At 41.7% G+C, this 21165-nt stretch overlaps 1 protein-coding gene across 4 annotated transcripts in view; it reads left to right on the forward strand.

Moving 5' to 3' along the window:
- Eb1 (microtubule-associated protein RP/EB family member 1) overlaps window positions 1-21165 on the forward strand; it is a 76260-nt gene that overhangs the window by 37619 nt on the left and 17476 nt on the right. For all 4 annotated transcript variants that reach the window (XM_053788559.2, XM_053788558.2, XM_070095290.1 and 1 more), the window contains exons 4-7: window positions 1299-1358; window positions 13176-13338; window positions 19654-19754; window positions 20764-20913. In XM_053788559.2, coding sequence (XP_053644534.1) covers window positions 1299-1358; window positions 13176-13338; window positions 19654-19754; window positions 20764-20913 — 474 coding nt within the window. The remainder of the gene's footprint in view (window positions 1-1298; window positions 1359-13175; window positions 13339-19653; window positions 19755-20763; window positions 20914-21165) is intronic.

Below are 21165 nucleotides of genomic sequence, written 5' to 3' on the forward strand. Positions count from 1 at the left end.
TGATATAAAAAAGGCACAAGACTCTCAGTTGTAATTGCACTAAGGTGTTATATAAGTTGTTTACAAGAATTAGAGTATAACTAGATTTAAGTTGGCATACATCAATGGTGGGATAAGACCTGTGCAACACTGGCATACATCAGTGGTAGGATAAGACTCGTGTAGTACTGGCATACATCAATGGTGGGATGATAAGATCCATGCAACACTGGCATACATTAATGGTGGGATGATGAATAAAACCTGTGCAAAACTGGCATACATCAGTGGTGGGATGATGAACAAGACATACTATATGCAACACTGGCATACAATACTTGCAGTGTTAGGCAAAAAGACACAGGTGCCACTAACATCAAATTAATTGGACTTGTGTCCTTTTACCTAACATATTGTCAGTAATCTACCAACATTACTACAACACTTGCATTCATCAATGGTAAGATGATTAAAACACCTGTGCAACATTTGATTATCTTTTTTTGTTGGGAAACATCATTAAAGGTACCCAAGTGTTGCACACATGTCTTATTCATCACTAAAGGTACCCAAGTGTTGCACACATGTCTTATTCATCACTAAAGGTACCCAAGTGTTGCACACATGTCTTATTCATCACTAAAGGTACCCAAGTGTTGCACACATGTCTTATTCATCACTAAAGGTACCCAAGTGTTGCACACATGTCTTATTCATCACTAAAGGTACCCAAGTGTTGCACACATGTCTTATTCATCACTAAAGGTACCCAAGTGTTGCCCACATGTCTTATTCATCAAAATGTCAGTATTGTATACCATTTATTATATAAATCCTAGGTGAGAGAAGTGTGTATACAGTCAATTCTCTACTTACTGGGCTAATGGAAAGGGGAAACAGAAGGCCAGTAATGACAATTGTGGCAGATAGAGTTGAGATTGCTTTGTCATAACTGTAACACCGCTCAACATTGTTATAGCTGTTGAGTAAATGTCAACATTGTTGTAGTTGTTGAGTGACTAATTATTGGTCAGACTAAAACGTCATCATGAGTTTTCTTCCTGTGTGCGGGCTATTTGTGTACAGTACAGTGCCTGCACTCTGAAGGATGGGTGACAGTGTCAGTTGTGTTATTTGACAAGTGATGGCAGTACACTTCAGGCAAGCCAGTGCTAAATTAACAATACTGAATGTTTGTTTCTTTAGGTCACTCTGGTGGAAATGATTCATGTGGTAATTTTATCATTAATATTAATTCTAATTAAGAATTATTATTAAAAGGTTTTCAAATTTTTTTAATTTTTGCTGTTTCTTTTCAGATTGTACCAGTAGATAAACTAATTAAAGGAAAATTCCAGGACAACTTTGAATTTCTGCAGGTATGTAAGGTATACCAGGACAAGTGTGTAGTAGTTATTATTGAAGGAGTTATTGGAAAGACATTGATCAGGATCACAGAAGAAAAGGTGTTAGGAAGGACAGGGTATGTGTAGACCAAGTGGTTGAGGTATATAAGTGAACAATAAGGTAAAGAGCAGCTTGTTGCAATTATGGATTTAGAAAAAGGCATATGTCAGAGTGGATAGGGGAGCAATGTGGCACATGTTAGTGCATGGAACAGGTGGTAGGTTACTAAAAGCAATTAATTTTTTATGCAGAGTGAGGCTCAGGTTAGGGTAAAAGTAAGACTTAGGGATGTGCGATGTAACCATGGTTGTTTAATATGTTTATAGATGGGTTTGTAAAAGAAGTGAATGCTTAGGTGTTGGAAAGAGTTGTTGGACTAAAAGATAAAGAATCTAATACAAAGTGGAAGATGTTAGTTGTTTTTTGCTGATGGCACTGCTCTTGGGAGAGTCTAAAGACAAGTTGTGAAGGTTGCTAGAAGAATTTGAGAAGCTCTGTAAACGAAGCAAATCAAAAGTGAAGATAAGGAGCAAGGTGATGAGAGTAACAAAATGAATAGTTTATGAAAGATTGGATATCAGATTGGAGGGAGGGAGTATGGAGGAAGTGAATGTAGGGTCATAATTGAAAGAATTAGAGGTAAGACAGAATGTAGGATTGCGGATGAGCAAGGAGGTTTCAGAGTGGGTAGGGGATGTGTAGATAAAGTGTTTACATTGAAACATATATGTGAGCAGTATTTAGATAAAGGTAGGGAAGTTTTTATTGCATTTATTGATTTAGAAAAGGCATATGATAGAGTGGATAGGGGAGCAATGTGGCAGATGTTGCAAGTATATGGAATAGGTGGTAAGTTACTAAATGCTGTAAAGAGTTTTTATGAGGATAGTGAGGCTCAGGTTAGGGTGTGTAGAAGAGAGGGAGACTACTTCCCGGTAAAAGTAGGTCTTAGACAGGGATGTATAATGTCACCATGGTTGTTTAATATATTTATAGATGGGGTTGTAAAAGAAGTAAATACTAGGGTGTTCGGGAGAGGGGTGGGATTAAATTATGGGGAATCAAATACAAAATGGGAATTGACACAGTTACTTTTTGCTGATGATACTGTGCTTATGGGAGATTCTAAAGAAAAATTGTAAAGGTTAGTGGATGAGTTTGGGAGTGTGTGTAAAGGTAGAATGTTGAAAGTGTACATAGAAAAGAGTAAGGTGATGAGGGTATCAAATGATTTAGATAAAGAAAAATTGGATATCAAATTGGGGAGGAGAAATATGGAAGAAGTGAATGCTTTCAGATACTTGGGAGTTGACGTGTCGGCGGATGGATTTATGAAGGATGAGGTTAATCATAGAATTGATGAAGGAAAAAAGGTGAGTGGTGCGTTGAGGTATATATGGAGTCAAAAAACGTTATCTATGGAGGCAAAGAAGGGAATGTATGAAAGTATAGTAGTACCAACACTCTTATATGGGTGTGAAGCTTGGGTTGTGAATGCAGCAGCAAGGAGGCAGTTGGAGGCAGTGGAGATGTCCTGTCTAAGGGCAATGTGGGGTGTAAATATTATGCAGAAAATTCGGAGTATGGAAATTAGGAGAAATTGTGGAGTTAATAAAAGTATTAGTCAGAGGGCTGAAGAGGGGTTGTTGAGGTGGTTTGGTCATTTAGAGAGAATGGATCAAAGTAGAATGACATGGAGAGCATTTAAATCTGTAGGAGAAGGAAGGCGGGGTAGGGGTCGTCCTCGAAAAGGTTGGAAGGAAGGAGTAAGGGAGGTTTTGTGGGCGAGGGGCTTGGACTTCCAGCAGGCATGCATGAGTGTATTCGATAGGAGTGAAATGGAGATGAATGGTATTTGGGACCTGACGATCTGTTGGAGTGTGAGCAGGGTAATATTTAGTGAAGGGATTCAGGGAAACCGGTTATTTTTATATAGCCGGACTTGAGTCCTGGAAATGGGAAGTACAATGCCTGCATGCTAAAGGAGGGGTTTGGGATATTGGCAGTTTTGAGGGATATGTTGTGTATCTTTATACATATATGCTTCTAAACTGTTGTGTTCTGAGCACCTCTGCAAAAACAGTGATTATGTGTGAGTGAGGTGAAAGTGTTGAATGATGATGAAAGTATTTTATTTTGGGGGATTTTCTTTCTTTTTTGGGTCACCCTGCCTCGGTGGGAGACGGCCGACTTGTTGAAAAAAAAAAAAATGGGAGCTGATTTGTCAGCAGATGGGTCTAATGAAAGTTGAAGTGAACCTTAGAATTGATGACGTGGAAGAAGGTGAGTGATGCACTGAGGCATCTAAAGGCACCCTTATCCATGTAGGATAAAAATGAATGAATAAGAGTGTAGTGGTACCAACATTGTTATGTGGGTGTGAATCATAGATTTTAACCATTGCAGCAAGGAGGAGGCTGAAGCCAATGTAGATGTCATATGTAAGGGCAGTGTGTGGTGGGAATATTCAGAGAATTTGGAGTTTGAAGATTTGGTATGGAGAAAACCAAAAGTATTATTCAGAGGGTTGGGGAGAGGTGCATGATGTGATTTGGACATTTAGAGATGATGGAAAATAAGAGGATAACTTGGAGGGTGTATAAATCTGGGGTAAAGGGAAGGAAGGGTAAAGGTTGTATCAGAAAAGGTTGGAGGGAGGAGATACCTGATCTGAATGATACTGGGGGTTGATGCCCTTGAGGCCTGGTCCTAAACCAAGCCTCCTGGAGGATCAAGGCATGATCAACCAGGCTGTCTCCTGGCTGGCCAAGCACTGATTTGAGGATTTTGTCCAGTTCCCTCTTGAAGACTTGCAAAGGTTCGTTGGTAATTCCCACATATATGGAGGGAGGGCACTGAAGAGTCGGGGGACCTCTCACATTCGTCGAAGTCTCTCTTAGCCTGCTCCTCGTGCCCCTGCTTTTTGGTGGAGGTGTTTTACACACACTGCCAAGTCTCTTTGTTATTCGGAGTGATTTCGGTGTTCAGGTTTGGAACCAGTCCCTTCAGGATTTTCCATGTGTAGATTGTGTTCCTTCATCACCTATTTTCCAAGGAATACAGATGAAGGTACTTTGTTCCTAGTAGTTAGATGCTTGATTGAGTGTATATGAGCAGTGGAATTTCTCTGTATATTTTTCATTTCAGCAATCTTGCCTGTCTTGAAGGGGGCCATCAGTATACAGCAGTATTCCAGCCTGGAGAGTACAAGTGACTTGAAGAGAATCATCATTGACTCAGCATCTCTTGTCTTGAAAGTTCTTGTTATGCAGCCTATCATTTCCCTTGCTGTAGCAGTAACAACATTGTTGTGATCCTATCGAGTCTTGCACGGGGGACTTTTGTTCCGTTGTATAATTTGAATTTGTCCTGTACTTCATTACAATCTTTATTTCCTCCATTCTTCCATAGTGGAGCAGTTGAAACTTGTCCTCATTGTACATAATATTGTCTGAGGCCCACTGGAAGACTTGATTTATATCTGCTTGAAGATTTGCTGCATCTTTAATGGATGCCACTTGTTGAGATTCTAGTGTCATCAGCAAAGGATGTTGCATTTCTAGGATTTATTTTCTTGTCAGTGTATGATATGAGAATGAGAAACAGAAATGGAAGGAGTATCATGCCTTGAGGAACAGAGCTTTCTACTGTGGCAGCCTCTAATGTCACTCTGAGTTCTATTTGTTATGAAGTTAAATATCAATCTGCCCACTTTTCCAATCACCCCATGGTGGCATTTGTCGAACACTTTTGCAGAATCATTGAACACTACATCAGCATTTAGCTTGTCTTCTAGTGCATACAGGACCATGTGGTAATGATCTATCAATTGTGAAAGGTAAGAGTGACCTGCTGTAAACCGATGCTTCCCTGGATTGTGCAATTGTTATGATTACAGGTGATTAACAATCTTTTCTTAGTGACTCAAAGATTTTGATAATGTGTGAAGTTATGGCTGTCGGTCTACATTTTGTGAAATGGGTCAGTATCAGTGGTTTTCATGACTGTGGTATGACACCAGTGTCCTGACTCCTCCTCCATGAAATACTAAAGGCCTCAAGGTAGTGGTTTTCTACAGTTTTTCATAAGTATGGAATTCCTCGAGTTTGGTCCTGGAGCAGAGTTTATGGTCATGCTGTCGATGGCTTCTTCAGAGTCATCTGGGAAGAGAACTACGTTGGACATTATGAAGATCATGCCAGGGTTTTGAGTCTTGAAAATTTCATTTGGGTCATTGATCTGTTGCACTGAACACAGTCATATTGTGACCTCTGTATTTCACTCATTACCTTATTGTCATCAGTTTACGTTCAGTCGCCTTTAAGGCCTTATACTGGCTGTGGTTTTTCACCCTGTATTTTATTAGAACAAGAACTATTTGGGACTTATCATTTTCATTTATGGCTCTTTGTTCCCTCTGTCTTGACTGACCTCAATACGATGCAGTCAGTTTGTGCTCCATGGTCTGTTTCTCTAACCAGAATTTTCCCTTCATGTTTCAGAGATTAACTTGCCTTTAACCCGTAAACGGTCCAAACGTATATACAGTGGACCCCCGGTTAACGAACTTTTTTCATTCCAGTAGTATGTTCAGGTGCCAGTACTGACCGAATTTTTTCCCATAAGGAATATTGTGAAGTAGATTAGTCCATTTCAGACCCCCAAACATACACGTACAAACGCACTTACATAAATACACTTACATAATTGGTCGCATTTGGAGGTGATCGTTAAGCGGGGGTCCACTGTATATGTTTTTTCAACATTTAAAGGTATGTAAAAAAGTAGATCTTCTTTTTGTTTTTCTACATTTGAAAATGTGTAAAAAACTTTGATCTACTTTTTTTTTTTGTTATATTTGAAAATATGTAAAAAAACTTAGATCTACTTTTGTAGCACTACACATGTGAACGTGGATCTGCTTGGACCGTTTATGGGTTAAGGAAATCTCTTATTTGTTGTCTTTGTGTGTAGAGGCTTTTGAGTGCCTGGGGCTTGGACATTCAACAGGCTTGTGCAAGTGTGTTAGATAGGAGTGAGTGGAAGCAAGTACTTTTTATGATCTGACATGCTATTGGAGTATACAGGGATACAGAGAAACCAGTTAGCCAGACTTGAGTCCTGGAGGTGGGGAGTACAGGACATGCACTCTGAAGGATGTCATTTGGCAGTAAAGGAATGAGTGACAGTAAAAGTGTTTCTTCTTATTTGAGTCACCTTACCTCAGTGGGAGACCACTGGTGTGTTAAAAATGAAAACATAAATTATAATTGTCTTGTTTTTAAAATTACCTCATGATAGTAATGACATTATACACAGAATGAGCTTTGTGAGTTTGGCTCAGTGTGTGTCAGAGGAGCACTTAAGGTCTGCTGCTTCCCAGGTTAACCAACATTAATATCTTGGGGAATTTTTCAAGGAAGAATTTCACATGACAGTGATGCAAAACAACCACAGGAGGGCATTGAATGATAGCTTCTAGGCCTTTTATGTTGCAACCAACAAGACAATGAATGAAAGTAAACTTTGGACTTAAAGGACCAACAGGAAGGAGTGGGTGGCTGGTAACAGTGATTGTGGTTAATAAATATTGTTTGCCACAATTGTAACAGTAACACTCGCTTCTGTAACTAGAGTAGCCATGATTGTAATGGTAACAGTAGCTTCTGTAATCAGAGTAGCCATGATTGTAACAGTAACACTCATGTACCCAGAGGGCTGTATCCTTTGTTTTTTAATCTATTAATCCAGCAGATTTTGCTCTGTATTTCTGAAGTTGGTTAAGTCAAGGTTCAGTAAGTCAAAAATTTACTGTACAAAATATATGATGATACCTGTTGTTCTTATCTTCTTGTAAAGTATATATAATAGCAACTGTTGTTGTTCTTACCTTGTAAAGTGTATAAAATGGCAACTGTTATTTTTATCTTCTTGTAAAGTACAGTGGACCCCCGAGTTTCGTGATTAATCCATTCCAGAGAGCCCGCCGAAGGTCGAAATTCACGAAACTCGAAACCATTTTCCCCATAAGAAATAATGGAAATAAATTTAATCCGTTCCAGACACCCAAAAATATTAAAGTAAAATATTTTTTCCAAATTAAATAAAGATTTACATAATGAAAGCAATCAGAAATCAAGTATATACATTTAAAAAAATAATAATATTACACTTACCTTTACTGAAGACTTCTGCATGGATGGAAGATGGGAGGAGGGGATAGGAGGAAGGTGTACACTATTTTTTTGGAAGGAGAATCTCCTTCCATTAGGACTTCAGGTATGAAGTCCATATCTGGGGTTACTTCCCTTCTTCTTTTAATGCCACTGGGACCAGCTTGAGAGTCACTGGACCCCTGTCGCACAAAATATCTGTCCAGAGAGGTCTGTTTCTGGAGTTTCTTTAAGATTTGTCTGAAGTGGGACACAACACTATCATTGTACATGTTGCCAATATGGCCTGCAACAGCTTTGTTAGGGTGAAGTTCATCCATAAATGTTTGCACTTAAGTCCACTTTCCACAAATGTCCTTAATCTCCATCTCTCTTCCTCCTCTGCAGCAATTTCCTGAGCTGTGATCTCTTGCTGTTGCAGATGAAGCTCTTGCAGCTCTTCATTGGTTAGTTCTTCCCTGTGGTCCTCCACCAACTCTTCCACATCCTCACCACTCACCTCCAACCCCAGGGACATCCCCAATGCCACAATAGTTTCCACAACTGGCATAGGTTCCTTAGGGTCAGCCACAAACCCTTCAAAATCCCTCTCTTGTACACAATCTGGCCACAAATTTCTCCAAGCAGAGTTCAAAGTCCTGGAAGTCACCCCCTCCCAAGACTTACCTAAAAGGTTTATGCAATGGAGGATATTGAAGTGATCTTTCCAGAACTCTCTTAGGGTCAATTCAGTGTCTGAGGTTACTTCAAAGCACTTCTGAAACACTGCTTTGGTGTAGAGTTTTTTGAAGTTTGAAATGACTTGTTGGTCCATGGGCTGGATGAGAGGAGTTGTATTAGGGGGCAAGAACTTCACCGTGATGAAACTAAACTCCTCCACTATTTGCTCTTCCAAGTCTGGAGGATGAGCAGGAGCATTGTCCATTACCAGGAGGCACTTGAGTGGCAATTTATTTTCCAGGAGGTATTTCTTCACACTGGGGCCAAACACTTCATTAAACCAGTCTAGGAAAATTCCCCTTATGACCCATGCCTTATTGTTAGCCTTCCACATCACACACAAATTACTCTTGGCGACACTGTATTTCTTGAACACTCTGGGATTTTCAGAGTGATACACCAGTAAAGGCTTCACTTTAAAATCCCCACAAGCATTACTACAAAACATGAGAGTAAGCCTGTCTTTCATAGGCTTGTGTCCTGGGAGTGTCGCTTCCTCCTGCGTGATGTAGGTCCTCTTTGGCATTTTCTTCCAGAAGAGGCCTGATTCGTCACAATTAAACACTTGCTGGGGTTTGAATTCTCCAGTGTCTATGCACTCCTTAAACTCCTGTACAAACTTCTCGGCTGCTTTTTTGTCAGAACTGGCAGCCTCACCATGCCTTATCACACTGTGAATGCCACTACGCTTCTTAAATCTCTCAAACCAACCTTTGCTGGCCTTAAAATCACAAGCATCACCACTTGTTGCAGGCATGTTCTTTACGAGATCGTCATGCAACTGCCTTGCCTTTTCACATATTATTGACTACGTAACACTATCTCCTGCTAACTGTTTTTCGGTAATCCACACCAACAATACCCTCTCCACTTCTTCGAGGATTTGTGATCTCCTTTTTGTCAGCATATCCACCCCTTTTGCAACAACAGCACACTTTATCTCCTTTCCTTTTGCCATGATCGAAGTGATGGTTGTTACAGAGCTTGCCATACATCCTGGCAAGCTCTGTAACATGCACTCCACTCTCATATTTTTCAATGATTTCCTTCTTGAATTCGATCGTGTTCCTCACTCTCTTTACCAAAGGGCTTGCACTAGCTTTCCTTGGGCTCATGGTGACTTATTTAGCAGTTGTAATCACAAAAAACAATGGATTATTACGTATGAACCCGCGGGGTGATGGTCACGTGTTGGTAAACAATAGCACACCGAGCGTGAATGGCGTGGGAGACTGGCTTTGTGTGCGTGGTGACGGGTGGACGGGTACCAGACAGTTGCCGAAACACGAGTTTTTTCACAAAACTCAAGGCCAAATTTTTCCAAAAAAAACTCTCCAAAGGTCGAATTTCACGAAAGTTGAGGCTGCCAAAACTCGAGGGTCCACTGTATATACAGCATGTAAGTCATCATTAAGTTAGGCCAAGAGGCAAAATATCAACATTAAGAACTGAAACTCCTTAACTCTCTCACTGTTCTGACTCTGAAATCAAATGTGCTGTCGGTGTCTCGATTTTTTCCTCCATGAGAAATTTATCTTCTAAAATGGTAGAGAAACTTTTCCTTAAGGTTTTGACACCAAAAATGAAAATTTAATAGCATACTTACGGAGTTATGTAGTGCAGTTGGTGGTGTAGGTGAAGTTTATGCATTGCTTACCCCTCAGGGAAGGTTCCTTGACACTGGTGAGGGGTTCTTGTTCTAGGGAATTGGATCTGTGCTCCAGTTCCCCGAATTAAGCGTGAATACCTTCCACATCTTCTCCCACAGGTGCTGTATAATCCTACGGGTTTAGCGCTTCCCCCTTACCTGGAGAGAGTTCCGGGGGTCAACGCCCCCGTGGCCCGGTCTGTGACCAGGCCTCCTGGTGGATCAGAGCCTGATCAACCAGGCTGTTACTGTTGGCTGCACGCAAACCAACGTACGAGCCACAGCCCGGCTGGTCAGGAACCGACTTTAGGTGCTTGTCCAGTGCCAGCTTGAAGACTGCCAGGGGTCTGTTGGTAATCCCCCTTATGTATGCTGGGAGGCAGTTGAACAGTCTCGGGCCCCTGACACTTATTGTATGGTCTCTTAACGTGCTAGTGACACCCCTGCTTTTCATTGGGGGGATGTTGCATCATCTGCCAAGTCTTTTGCTTTCGTAGTTAGTGATTTTCGTGTGTAAGTTCGGTACTAGTCCCTCTTGGATTTTCCAGGTGTATATAATCATGTATCTCTCCCGCCTGCATTCCAGGGAATACAGGTTCAGGAACCTCAAGCGCTCCCAGTAATTGAGGTGTTTTATCTCCGTTATGCGTGCCGTGAAGGTTCTCTGTACATTTTCTAGGTCAGCAATTTCACCTGCCTTGAAAGGTGCTGTTAGTGTGCAGCAATATTCCAGCCTAGATAGAACAAGTGACCTGAAGAGTGTCATCATGGGCTTGGCATCCCTAGTTTTGAAGGTTCTCATTATCCATCCTGTCATTTTTCTAGCAGATGCGATTGATACAATGTTATGGTCCTTGAAGGTGAGATCCTCCGACATGATCACTCCCAGGTCTTTGACATTGGTGTTTCGCTCTATTTTGTGGCCAGAATTTGTTTTGTACTCTGATGAAGATTTAATTTCCTTGTGTTTGCCATATCTGAGTAATTGAAATTTCTCATCGTTAAACTTCATATTGTTTTCTGCAGCTCACTGAAAGATTTGGTTGATGTCCGCCTGGAGCCTTGCAGTGTCTGCAATGGAAGACACTGTCATGCAGATTCGGGTGTCATCTGCAAAGGAAGACACAGTGCTGTGGCTGACATCCTTGTCTATGTCAGATATGAGGATGAGGAACAAGATGGGAGCAAGTACTGTGCCTTGTGGAACAGAGCTTTTCACTGTAGCTGCCTTGGACTTTACTCTGTTGGCTACTACTACTCTGTGTTCTGTTAGTGAGGAAATTATAGATCCATCGACTGACTTTTCCCGTTGTTCCTTTAGCACGCATTTTGTGTGCTATTACGCCATGGTCACACTTGTCGAAGGCTTTTGCAAAGTCTGTATATATTACATCTGCATTATTTTTGTCTTCTAGTGCATTTAGGACCTTGTCGTAGTGATCCAATAGTTGAGACAGACAGGAGCGACCTGTTCTAAACCCATGTTGCCCTGGGTTGTGTAATTGATGGGTTTCTAGATGGGTGGTGATCTTGCTTCTTAGGACCCTTTCAAAGATTTTTATGATATGGGATGTTAGTGCTATCGGTCTGTAGTTCTTTGCTGTTGCTTTACTGCCCCCTTTGTGGAGTGGGGCTATGTCTGTTGTTTTTAGTAACTGTGGGATGACCCCCGTGTCCATGCTCCCTCTCCATAGGATGGTAAAAGCTCGTGATAGGGGCTTCTTGCAGTTCTTGATGAACACGGAGTTCCATGAGTCTGGCCCTGGGGCAGAGTGCATGGGCATGTCATTTATCGCCTGTTCGAAGTCATTTGGCGTCAGGATAACATCGGATAGGCTTGTGTTAACCAAATTCTGTGGCTCTCATAAAAAATTCATTTTGATCTTCGACGTTCAGTCTGGTTAGCGGCTTGCTAAAAACTGAGTCATATTGGGACTTGAGTAGCTCACTCATTTCCTTGCTGTCATCTGTGTAGGACCCATCTTGTTTAAGTAGGGGCCCAATACCTGGCTATTTCACTAGTATACAATTAAGCACAAAAAACTACCTATTTAAAATTACCCTATGCAGTGTTTAGAAGTTGGTAATTTGGTCAATTTTACACAGAATTAAATAAAATTACAATTTAAAAACAATCCATGATAAGCATTGTAGTCATTGCTGGCACTAAAGTAACCTTTCCTCTATTCATTAATCACATGCTCAGGCCTCTCCTATATAACACTTGACCTATATTAACCATCCATCACACAAAATGAAAGGTTTACCCTGTTTCTTGGTGTATGAAATATAACCATGGCTATATTTCATAATCTGTCCCAATAATTGAAGTAGATCTATTAAAAACCCACAGAACAGACTGGGGATTTGAGGGGTCATTGTACCCTTACCCTTCCTTAGGAAAATTGTAAAATTGCTAAAAATCAAATATTTGTTACTTCTAGTCTAAAAGTGATCACAATCATGCAGGTTTCATAAATAACAAAAAGGCACAGTATCGTGACTGGAACAATACACAAATAACCCGCACATAGGAGAGAGGAGCTTGTGACGACGTTTTGGTCCGACTTGGACCATTTACAAAGTCAGTGTGACTTTGTAAATGGTTGTAAGCTCCTCTTTCCTATGTGTGGGTTATTTGTGTATGCTTACTTCATTAGTATGGTTTTAAGTTTGTCAATGATACCAAGGACCAGGCAATAAAACCCATGAAAACCACCCTAAAACATGCCTCAGTCACTATTTTGAACCAAATGTAAGATCTGAGGTTAGCAGTTCCCATTGTGCACTATGTGTAGGGGGGGGGGTGGAGATTTTTTATTTTTTAAATTGCCCACACTACCACACAGATTAATTTTCTTATGTCTAGGTCAAAATTTATCCCTTGCAGCATATCAGTGTGTGCTATGATTAAGACATAGGTCTGCATGGGAGACATTGAATGGGTAAACAGAATAATAGAGTGCCTTCACTCTTAAGGGCTGAATGGGAATGTTATGGTTTGCTGGAGTTTTTGAATTGTCTTATGTCTTTGCAGTCCTGGAAAAACAGCTAAGAAATGAGTGATGGTGAATGTGTTTTCCTTTTGTTTACCCTTCATTTTAATTAAAGTGTGAAGCAATAATTTTAATAGCTGACTCATCTTGTTGCTAATATGGGTGTAGAAGTGATGACTGTAGTGTCAAGTATTTAAATCACTCCCTTTATGTATTTTGTGTGTGATTGATGGTGATTTCTTGGTTTAACAGTGGTTTAAGAAATTCTTTGATGCCAACTATGGGGGTCAAGAATACGATGCCCTCGGAGCAAGACAAGGGGAAGCAATGTTTGGCAGGAGTGGTCCACCGCGCAAACCAATAGCCCAGAGTCCTGCTAATGCTTTCAGGCCGATGGGACGACCCTCATCTGGAGGTTAGTCTTAACTCTTGATGAGGTAAGTAAACACTTTTGTTAACTCTACTTAAACTATGTTGAGGTTAGTGAACACTTTCTCTACACTTGTAGCACAACCTTTCACTCTACACTTGTAGCACAACCTTTCACTCTACACTTGTAGCACAACCTTTCACTCTACACTTGTAGCACAACCTTTCACTCTACACTTGTAGCACAACCTTTCACTCTACACTTGTAGCACAACCTTTCACTCTACACTTGTAGCACAACCTTTCACCCTACACTTGTAGCACAACCTTTCACTCTACACTTGTAGCACAACCTTTCACTCTACACTTGTAGCACAACCTTTCACTCTACACTTGTAGCACAACCTTTCACTCTACACTTGTAGCACAACCTTTCACTCTACACTTGTAGCACAACCTTTCACTCTACACTTGTAGCACAACCTTTCACTCTACACTTGTAGCACACCCTTTCACCCTACACTTGTAGCACAACCTCTCACTCTACACTTGTAGCACAACCTTTCACCCTACACTTGTAGCACAACCTTTCACTCTACACTTGTAGCACAACCTTTCACTCTACACTTGTAGCACAACCTTTCACTCTACACTTGTAGCACAACCTTTCACTCTACACTTGTAGCACAACCTTTCACTCTACACTTGTAGCACACCCTTTCACTCTACACTTGTAGCACAACCTTTCACTCTACACTTGTAGCACACCCTTTCACTCTACACTTGTAGCACAACCTTTCACCCTACACTTGTAGCACAACCTTTCACTCTACACTTGTAGCACAACCTTTCACTCTACACTTGTAGCACAACCTTTCACTCTACACTTGTAGCACAACCTTTCACTCTACACTTGTAGCACAACCTTTCACTGTGCACTTGTAGCACAACCTTTCACTCTACACTTGTAGCACAACCTTTCACTCTACACTTGTAGCACAACCTTTCACTCTACACTTGTAGCACAACCTTTCACTGTGCACTTGTAGCACAACCTTTCACTCTACACTTGTAGCACAACCTTTCACTCTACACTTGTAGCACAACCTTTCACTCTACACTTGTAGCACAACCTTTCACTGTGCACTTGTAGCACAACCTTTCACTGTGCACTTGTAGCACAACCTTTCACTGTGCACTTGTAGCACAACCTTTCACCCTACACTTGTAGCACAACCTTTCACTGTGCACTTGTAGCACAACCTTTCACTGTGCACTTGTAGCACAACCTTTCACCCTACACTTGTAGCACAACCTTTCACTCTACACTTGTAGCACAACCTTTCACTCTACACTTGTAGCACAACCTTTCACCCTACACTTGTAGCACAACCTTTCACTGTGCACTTGTAGCACAACCTTTCACTGTGCACTTGTAGCACAACCTTTCACCCTACACTTGTAGCACAACCTTTCACTGTGCACTTGTAGCACAACCTTTCACTGTGCACTTGTAGCACAACCTTTCACCCTACACTTGTAGCACAACCTTTCACTCTACACTTGTAGCACAACCTTTCACCCTACACTTGTAGCACAACCTTTCACTCTACACTTGTAGCACAACCTTTCACTCTACACTTGTAGCACAACCTTTCACTCTACACTTGTAGCACAACCTTTCACTCTACACTTGTAGCACACCCTTTCACTCTACACTTGTAGCACACCCTTTCACTCTACACTTGTAGCACAACCTTTCACTCTACACTTGTAGCACAACCTTTCACTCTACACTTGTAGCACAACCTTTCACCCTACACTTGTAGCACAACCTTTCACTCTACACTTGTAGCACAACCTTTCACTCTACACTTGTAGCACAACCTTTCACCCTACACTTGTAGCACAACCTTTCACTCTACACTTGTAGCACACCCTTTCACTCTACACTTGTAGCACAACCTTTCACTGTGCACTTGTAGCACAACCTTTCACTCTACACTTGTAGCACAACCTTTCACTCTACACTTGTAGCACAACCTTTCACTCTACACTTGTAGCACAACCTTTCACTGTGCACTTGTAGCACAACCTTTCACTCTACACTTGTAGCACAACCTTTCACTCTACACTTGTAGCACAACCTTTCACTCTACACTTGTAGCACAACCTTTCACTGTGCACTTGTAGCACAACCTTTCACTCTACACTTGTAGCACAACCTTTCACTCTACACTTGTAGCACAACCTTTCACTCTACACTTGTAGCACAACCTTTCACTCTACACTTGTAGCACAACCTTTCACTCTACACTTGTAGCACAACCTTTCACTGTGCACTTGTAGCACAACCTTTCACTCTACACTTGTAGCACAACCTTTCACTCTACACTTGTAGCACAACCTTTCACTCTACACTTGTAGCACAACCTTTCACTCTACACTTGTAGCACAACCTTTCACTCTACACTTGTAGCACAACCTTTCACTCTACACTTGTAGCACAACCTTTCACTGTGCACTTGTAGCACAACCTTTCACTCTACACTTGTAGCACAACCTTTCACTCTACACTTGTAGCACAACCTTTCACTCTACACTTGTAGCACAACCTTTCACTCTACACTTGTAGCACAACCTTTCACTCTACACTTGTAGCACAACCTTTCACTGTGCACTTGTAGCACAACCTTTCACTCTACACTTGTAGCACAACCTTTCACTGTGCACTTGTAGCACAACCTTTCACTCTACACTTGTAGCACAACCTTTCACTCTACACTTGTAGCACAACCTTTCACTGTGCACTTGTAGCACAACCTTTCACTCTACACTTGTAGCACAACCTTTCACTCTACACTTGTAGCACAACCTTTCACTGTGCACTTGTAGCACAACCTTTCACTGTGCACTTGTAGCACAACCTTTCACTCTACACTTGTAGCACAACCTTTCACTGTGCACTTGTAGCACAACCTTTCACTCTACACTTGTAGCACAACCTTTCACTCTACACTTGTAGCACAACCTTTCACTCTACACTTGTAGCACAACCTTTCACTCTACACTTGTAGCACAACCTTTCACTCTACACTTGTAGCACAACTTTTCACTCTACACTTGTAGCACAACCTTTCAATCTACACCTGTAGCACAACCTTTCAATCTACACTTGTAGCACAACCTTTCACTCTACACTTGTAGCACAACCTTTCACTCTACACTTGTAGCACAACCTTTCACTCTACACTTGTAGCACAACTTTTCACTGTGCACTTGTAGCACAACCTTTCACTCTACACTTGTAGCACAACCTTTCACTGTGCACTTGTAGCACAACCTTTCACTCTACACTTGTAGCACAACCTTTCACTGTGCACTTGTAGCACAACCTTTCACTCTACACCTGTAGCACAACCTTTCACTGTGCACTTGTAGCACAACCTTTCACTCTACACCTGTAGCACAACCTTTCATTGTGCACTTGTAGCACAACCTTTCACTCTACACTTGTAGCACAACCTTTCACTCTACACTTGTAGCACAACCTTTCACTGTGCACTTGTAGCACAACCTTTCACTCTACACTTGTAGCACAACCTTTCACTGTGCACTTGTAGCACAACCTTTCACTGTGCACTTGTAGCACAACCTTTCACTGTGCACTTGTAGCACAACCTTTCACTCTACACTTGTAGCACAACCTTTCACTCTACACTTGTAGCACAACCTTTCACTGTGCACTTGTAGCACAACCTTTCACTGTGCACTTGTAGCACAACCTTTCACTGTGCACTTGTAGCACAACCTTTCACTGTGCACTTGTAGCACAACCTTTCACTCTACACCTGTAGCACAACCTTTCACTCTACACTTGTAGCACAACCTTTCACTGTGCACTTGTAGCACAACCTTTCACTGTGCACTTGTAGCACAACCTTTCACTCTACACCTGTAGCACAACCTTTCACTCTACACTTGTAGCACAACCTTTCACTGTGCACTTGTAGCACAACCTTTCACTGTGCACTTGTAGCACAACCTTTCACTGTGCACTTGTAGCACAACCTTTCACTCTACACCTGTAGCACAACCTTTCACTGTGCACTTGTAGCACAACCTTTCACTCTACACCTGTAGCACAACCTTTCACTCTACACCTGTAGCACAACCTTTCACTCTACACTTGTAGCACAACCTTTCACTGTGCACTTGTAGCACAACCTTTCACTGTGCACTTGTAGCACAACCTTTCACTCTACACCTGTAGCACAACCTTTCACTCTACACTTGTAGCACAACCTTTCACTGTGCACTTGTAGCACAACCTTTCACTGTGCACTTGTAGCACAACCTTTCACTCTACACCTGTAGCACAACCTTTCACTCTACACCTGTAGCACAACCTTTCACTGTGCACTTGTAGCACAACCTTTCACTCTACACCTGTAGCACAACCTTTCACTCTACACTTGTAGCACAACCTTTCACTCTACACTTGTAGCACAACTTTTCACTCTACACTTGTAGCACAACCTTTCACTCTACACTTGTAGCACAACCTTTCACTCTACACTTGTAGCACAACCTTTCACTCTACACTTGTAGCACAACCTTTCACTCTACACTTGTAGCACAACCTTTCACTCTACACTTGTAGCACAACCTTTCACTCTACACTTGTAGCACAACCTTTCACTCTACACTTGTAGCACAACCTTTCACTCTACACTTGTAGCACAACCTTTCACTCTACACTTGTAGCACAACCTTTCACTCTACACTTGTAGCACAACCTTTCACTCTACACTTGTAGCACAACCTTTCACTCTACACTTGTAGCACAACCTTTCAATCTACACTTGTAGCACAACCTTTCACTCTACACTTGTAGCACAACCTTTCACTCTACACTTGTAGCACAACCTTTCACTCTACACTTGTAGCACAACCTTTCACTGTGCACTTGTAGCACAACCTTCCAATCGACACTTGTAGCACAACCTTTCACTCTACACTTGTAGCACAACTTTTCACTCTACACTTGTAGCACAACCTTTCAATCTACACCTGTAGCACAACCTTTCACTCTACACTTGTAGCACAACCTTTCACTCTACACCTGTAGCACAACCTTTCACTCTACACTTGTAGCACAACCTTTCACTCTACACTTGTAGCACAACCTTTCAATCTACACTTGTAGCACAACCTTTCACTCTACACTTGTAGCACAACCTTTCACTCTACACTTGTAGCACAACCTTTCACTCTACACTTGTAGCACAACCTTTCACTGTGCACTTGTAGCACAACCTTCCAATCGACACTTGTAGCACAACCTTTCACTCTACACTTGTAGCACAACTTTTCACTCTACACTTGTAGCACAACCTTTCACTCTACACTTGTAGCACAACCTTTCACTCTACACTTGTAGCACAACCTTTCAATCTACACTTGTAGCACAACCTTTCACTCTACACTTGTAGCACAACCTTTCACTCTACACTTGTAGCACAACCTTTCAATCTACACTTGTAGCACAACCTTTCACTCTACACTTGTAGCACAACCTTTCACTCTACACTTGTAGCACAACCTTTCACTCTACACTTGTAGCACAACCTTTCACCCTACACTTGTAGCACAACCTTTCACTCTACACTTGTAGCACAACCTTTCACCCTACACTTGTAGCACAACCTTTCACTCTACACTTGTAGCACAACCTTTCACTCTACACTTGTAGCACAACCTTTCAATCTACACTTGTAGCACAACCTTTCACTCTACACTTGTAGCACAACCTTTCACTGTGCACTTGTAGCACAACCTTCCAATCGACACTTGTAGCACAACCTTTCACTCTACACTTGTAGCACAACCTTTCACTGTGCACTTGTAGCACAACCTTCCAATCGACACTTGTAGCACAACCTTTCACTCTACACTTGTAGCACAACCTTTCACTCTACACTTGTAGCACAACCTTTCAATCTACACTTGTAGCACAACTTTTCACTCTACACTTGTATCACAACTTTTCACTCTACACTTGTAGCACAACCTTTCAATCTACACTTCCAACACAACCTTTCACTCTACACTTCCAACAACACAATTTTACAATTATAAATTTTTACTGTCCTTGAAGGTGAAATTTATTTGAAAGTCATAAATTTTGTATAATAAGTGTGATCAAGCCATGACTCGTGAGTCACTGGTGTCTCGTATGCTTAGCCAGTGCTGCTTGTTGATGCAACATGCTACAGAATGTATTTGATATGCAAAGTTATATCAAATTCACCATGGCCATGTCTGGTATAGATGATGATGGTGGATACTGTGTTCGCAGGTGGTGCCCGACAGACTCCCTCTCGTATAGCCTCCAGACCAGCTGTCACTAACCGCTCACCCTCTACCAACAATGCACAAGTGGAAGAACTCTCTAGTCAGGTAGGTTCCACTCAGTTACTGTATTGTTACTGTAATATTATGTGGTAGTCTTTAGAGTGGATGGTTAATGTATGGTTGTGTATTCAGTTCAGGTATATTACTGTACTGTAATATACTTGTAGTTTTACATGATAGCCTTCAGAGTGGATGGTTAATGTATGGTGTATATTCCACTTTTGTAAATTACTGAATGCGCTGCTACTTAATTGTCAGGTAATATACAACAGGTTTCCAAGTGATAGATTTACAGCTGTTAAATTGCAGTACAACATGTATTAGGCTGCAGTATAACATGTGTTAAGCTGCAGTATAACATGTGTTAAGCTGCAGTATAACATGTGTTAAGCTGCAGTATAACATGTATTAAGCTGTAGTATAACATGTATTAAGCTGCAGTATAACGTGTTAAGCTGCAGTATAACATGTATTAGGCTGCAGTATAACATGTATTAAGCTGCGGTATAACATGTATTAAGCTGCGGTATAACATCACTGTTCAGATGACACTGAACTGTGACATCCTTGCCCATCCTTCAGAGTGCAGGTACTGTACCTCCCACCTCCACCCATCCTTCAGAGTGTAGACACTGTACCTCCCACCTCCACCCATCCTTCAGAGTGTGGACACTGTACCTCCCACTTCCACCCATCCTTCAGAGTGTAGACACTGTACCTCCCACCTCCACCCATCCTTCAGAGTGTGGGCACTGTACCTCCCACCTCCACCCATCCTTCAGAGTGTGGGCACTGTACCTCCCACCTTCACCCATCCTTCAGAGTGTGGGCACTGTACCTCCCACCTCCACCCATCCTTCAGAGTGTGGGCACTGTACCTCCCACCTCCACCCATCCTTCAGAGTGTGGGCACTGTACCTCCCACCTCCACCCATCCTTCAGAGTGTGGGCACTGTACCTCCCACCTCCACCCATCCTTCAGAGTGTGGGCACTGTACCTCCCACCACCATGACTCAGGTTGATAGTGTTAATTGTTTTTGCATGTTGTTTCAGCTGATGGATCTAAGACTGACAGTGTCAGGGCTAGAGAAGGAACGTGACTTTTACTTTGGCAAGCTGCGAGAAATTGAGGTGTTGTGTCAGGATGAGGGCGAGAATAATGAGCTTATTTCTAAGATTCTCGATATATTATATGCGACAGAGGTAAGTGACGGTACTCTTTGTATCTCTTGTATGCCACTATGTACAGCTTGTATGCCACTATGTACAACCTTATACATCCTTGTACAGCCTTGTTTGCCACTCTTTGTACAGCATTGTATGATATGCTTTGTGCATATATTGTACACCACTCTGTGCATACATTGTATGCCAATCCTTGTGCATACATTGTATGCCACTTTGTGCATACATTGTATGCCACTTTGTGCATACATTGTGTGTCACTTTGTGCAT

The sequence above is a fragment of the Cherax quadricarinatus genome, chromosome 49, assembly GCF_038502225.1.
Source record: "Cherax quadricarinatus isolate ZL_2023a chromosome 49, ASM3850222v1, whole genome shotgun sequence".
NCBI lineage: Eukaryota > Metazoa > Arthropoda > Malacostraca > Decapoda > Parastacidae > Cherax > Cherax quadricarinatus.